This window comes from Aplysia californica, unplaced genomic scaffold, assembly GCF_000002075.1.
Source record: "Aplysia californica isolate F4 #8 unplaced genomic scaffold, AplCal3.0 scaffold00192, whole genome shotgun sequence".
NCBI classification, from domain to species: Eukaryota; Metazoa; Mollusca; class Gastropoda; order Aplysiida; family Aplysiidae; genus Aplysia; species Aplysia californica.
In genome coordinates this window covers 1,222,082-1,224,889 of record NW_004797462.1, presented here as the reverse complement: position 1 = coordinate 1,224,889, position 2,808 = coordinate 1,222,082, and the positions used below count along the sequence as shown (strand labels likewise).

Genomic DNA, 2,808 nt, shown 5'->3' with positions numbered 1-2,808 from the left:
TGTGTGTGTGTGTGTGTGTGTGTGTGTGTGTGTGTGTGTGTGTGTGTATGTGTGTGTGTGTGTGTACGTGGTGAAATACCAAACCCATGTTCTAAGATCTGGACAAGAAATATGATCTTATCTCATCTTTTTCAACCCGGATTGACTATGACAGGCAGATCCTAAAGCTCTCCTCCTTATTGTTCTAAAATGTGTCTATACTTGACTTTGACTTTGACTTTACTTTGACTTTGACTTTACTTTGACTTTGACTTTTTCCTTCCTCTGGTATCCTTTGAGGATGTCGAGGGGAGGTGCAGGTTTCGGTTCTGTGCTAGGTGTGTAGCGTCTGTGATAGATATGTTATGTTGTTCTGGACCTTTTTAACCCTATCCAGCCAGGTCTTTCTTGGTCTTCATCTTGGTTTGAATCTGAAGTCGATGAGGGCGTAAAAAGCATACATGTAATCATCACCATCATCATCATCATCATCATCATCACCATCATCATCATCCCGTGCCTTGCCGACTGGCGTGGGCGATCATGGACCTCCACTTCCATCTGTTTTTCGATGCAGCAATGGTGTCTGTTGTTCTTGCTGCTCCTAGCCATGTTGTCATCTTGTCCAGTATCTTTTCCCTCTGTCTGCCTTTGCCTCTCTTTCCATTAAACTTTCCTGTTGTTACAATATTCTCTAATGCTTCTTTCCGAAAAGTGTGTCCGAAGAAATTTGCCTGTCGTTTTCCTATATTCGTGATAAGTTGTTTTCTATAATTTGCTTCAACCAGGACTTCTTCATTTATACATGTAATACATTCATATAAAAACAACATAAATACATTCATTTCATAACATTCATATTATTAAAAACAACCATCTGACCTCACCTCATCAGACCAGTCAGAAGACAAACAAGACACTGGACCAAGCCCATGAACTCCCGTGACGTAGACAACCGTTGCTTGGGGGTGACCCAGGACCTCACAGAACACGCGGGAAATCTCCAAAACCACGCCACAGATTTCTTCCCACACGAGCAACACGTCCTCACTTCGGGGCTTTTGGACGCGTGTCTGTTCCAGACCAAGTTATACACGGGGTATGATAATGTCTCTCCTTCCACCGAGAGTTCTATTGGACACTCGGACACACGAGACATTTGTAACAGGACTGAAGAGAGTTTTGTGAAAGGCTACAATGTCCCTCTTTCCACAGAGAGTTCCAGTAGATACTCGGATACAAAAGACATTTGTAACAGGACTGTTGTAGAGAACTTTCTAAAAGGCTATAATGCCCCTTCTTCTGAGAGTTCCAGTGGATATTTTGAGGCGAATGACGCTTGTTTCAGAACTGTGGATAACTTTGTAAAAGAATATAATGTCCCTCCTTCCACTGAGAATTCTGGGGGATATTCTGAGTCTAATGAAATTTGTAACAGGGCGGAAGAGAGTTCTGTGAAAGGCTATAATGTCCCTCCTCCGATTGAGGGTTTCAGTGGATATTCTGAGGCAAAAGACATCTGTAGCAGGAGTGTAGAGGACTTTGTAAAAGGACATAATAACTCTCTTTCCACTGAGAATTCTAGTGGATATTCTGAGCCAAATGACTTTTGTAACAGAAATGTAGAGAGCTTTTTGAAAGGGTATAATGCCCCTTCTGCTGAGAGTTCAGGTGGATATTCTGAGAAAAAAGACATTATTTACAGAACTGTGGATAACTTTGTAAAAGGATATAACGCCCCTTCTTCGACTGAAGGTAGCAGTGGATCCTCTGAGACCAAAGATATCTGTAGCAGGACTGTAGACAATTTTGTCAACGGATATTCCTCTCCTTTTACCGAGAGTACTAGGGGATACTCTGAGACAACAACCAGTTCGTGCAGCAATGTCGATAGCTTAGTGAACACAGGCGGGAGTGAGTGGGTTCACAGCACGCAAGGAGCAACAACTTCTGAGCTCGAGAATGTATCGGGGTTTCCCGAAGAGCCTCCAAGAAGATCGTGCGAAAGGTTGGAATACACATCCAGATACGGGGAACTGTCGGCTTCAGAGAGACTGGGACCTCGTGAGTAGAGTTGGTTCTTATTTCTATTCTGGAGATTTGTTTTGTCGTTATTAGTATTGAACTGTATTGTCTTTGTCATCTTTGTTGTTGTAGGCGTTGTTGATGTTGTCGTTGATAGTGGTTTGGTGGTGTTGCTGTTCTTGGTGCTGGTGGTGGTGGTGGTGTCGTAGATGTTCCTGCTGCTGCTGTTGCTGTTGTTGTTTTTGTTGTTATTGTTGTTGTTGTTGTTGTTTTGTTCCACTGTTTAGCGAAAGAGTCCAACATACGCCTCTTCGAAAATTGACGTAGTATGAAGGAGCCTTACATAAGGCAATCGTTTTGTCATCGTTGTTGTCATGATTTATTTGTTTCGTATTTCATATTTTTATTACTGTTGTTGTTATTACTGTTGTTGTTATTACTGTTGTTGTTATTAATGTTGTTGTTATTAATGTTGTTGTTATTACTGTTGTTGTTATTAATGTTGTTGTTATTAATGTTGTTGTTATTACTGCTGTTATTGTTACTGTTGTTACTATGACTGTTGTTATCATTTCTGTTGTTACTATTCCATTTTCCGATACGGCTGAGAGGGACACAACATCCCAGCAGAAAGACTGAGATACTCGCAAAGAAATTTTCCTCACTTGCGAATCGAACTCGACGGGTCTCTTGCGCGCGACTGTGAAGCACTAAACCGCTGCACCACAAACACACACTAACATACAAACACATACACACACACACACACACACACACACACACACACACACACACACACACACA

General features: G+C 41.8%; 1 protein-coding gene across 1 annotated transcript in view; it reads left to right on the top strand.

Moving 5' to 3' along the window:
- The window catches only part of LOC101854497, a gene marked incomplete in the record, with an annotated part of 65,869 nt that overhangs the window by 718 nt on the left and 62,343 nt on the right, over nucleotides 1–2,808 (top strand). The window contains 1 exon segment of the mRNA XM_013082763.1: nucleotides 875–2,043. Within this exon segment, the coding sequence (XP_012938217.1) occupies nucleotides 875–2,043 (1,169 nt within the window).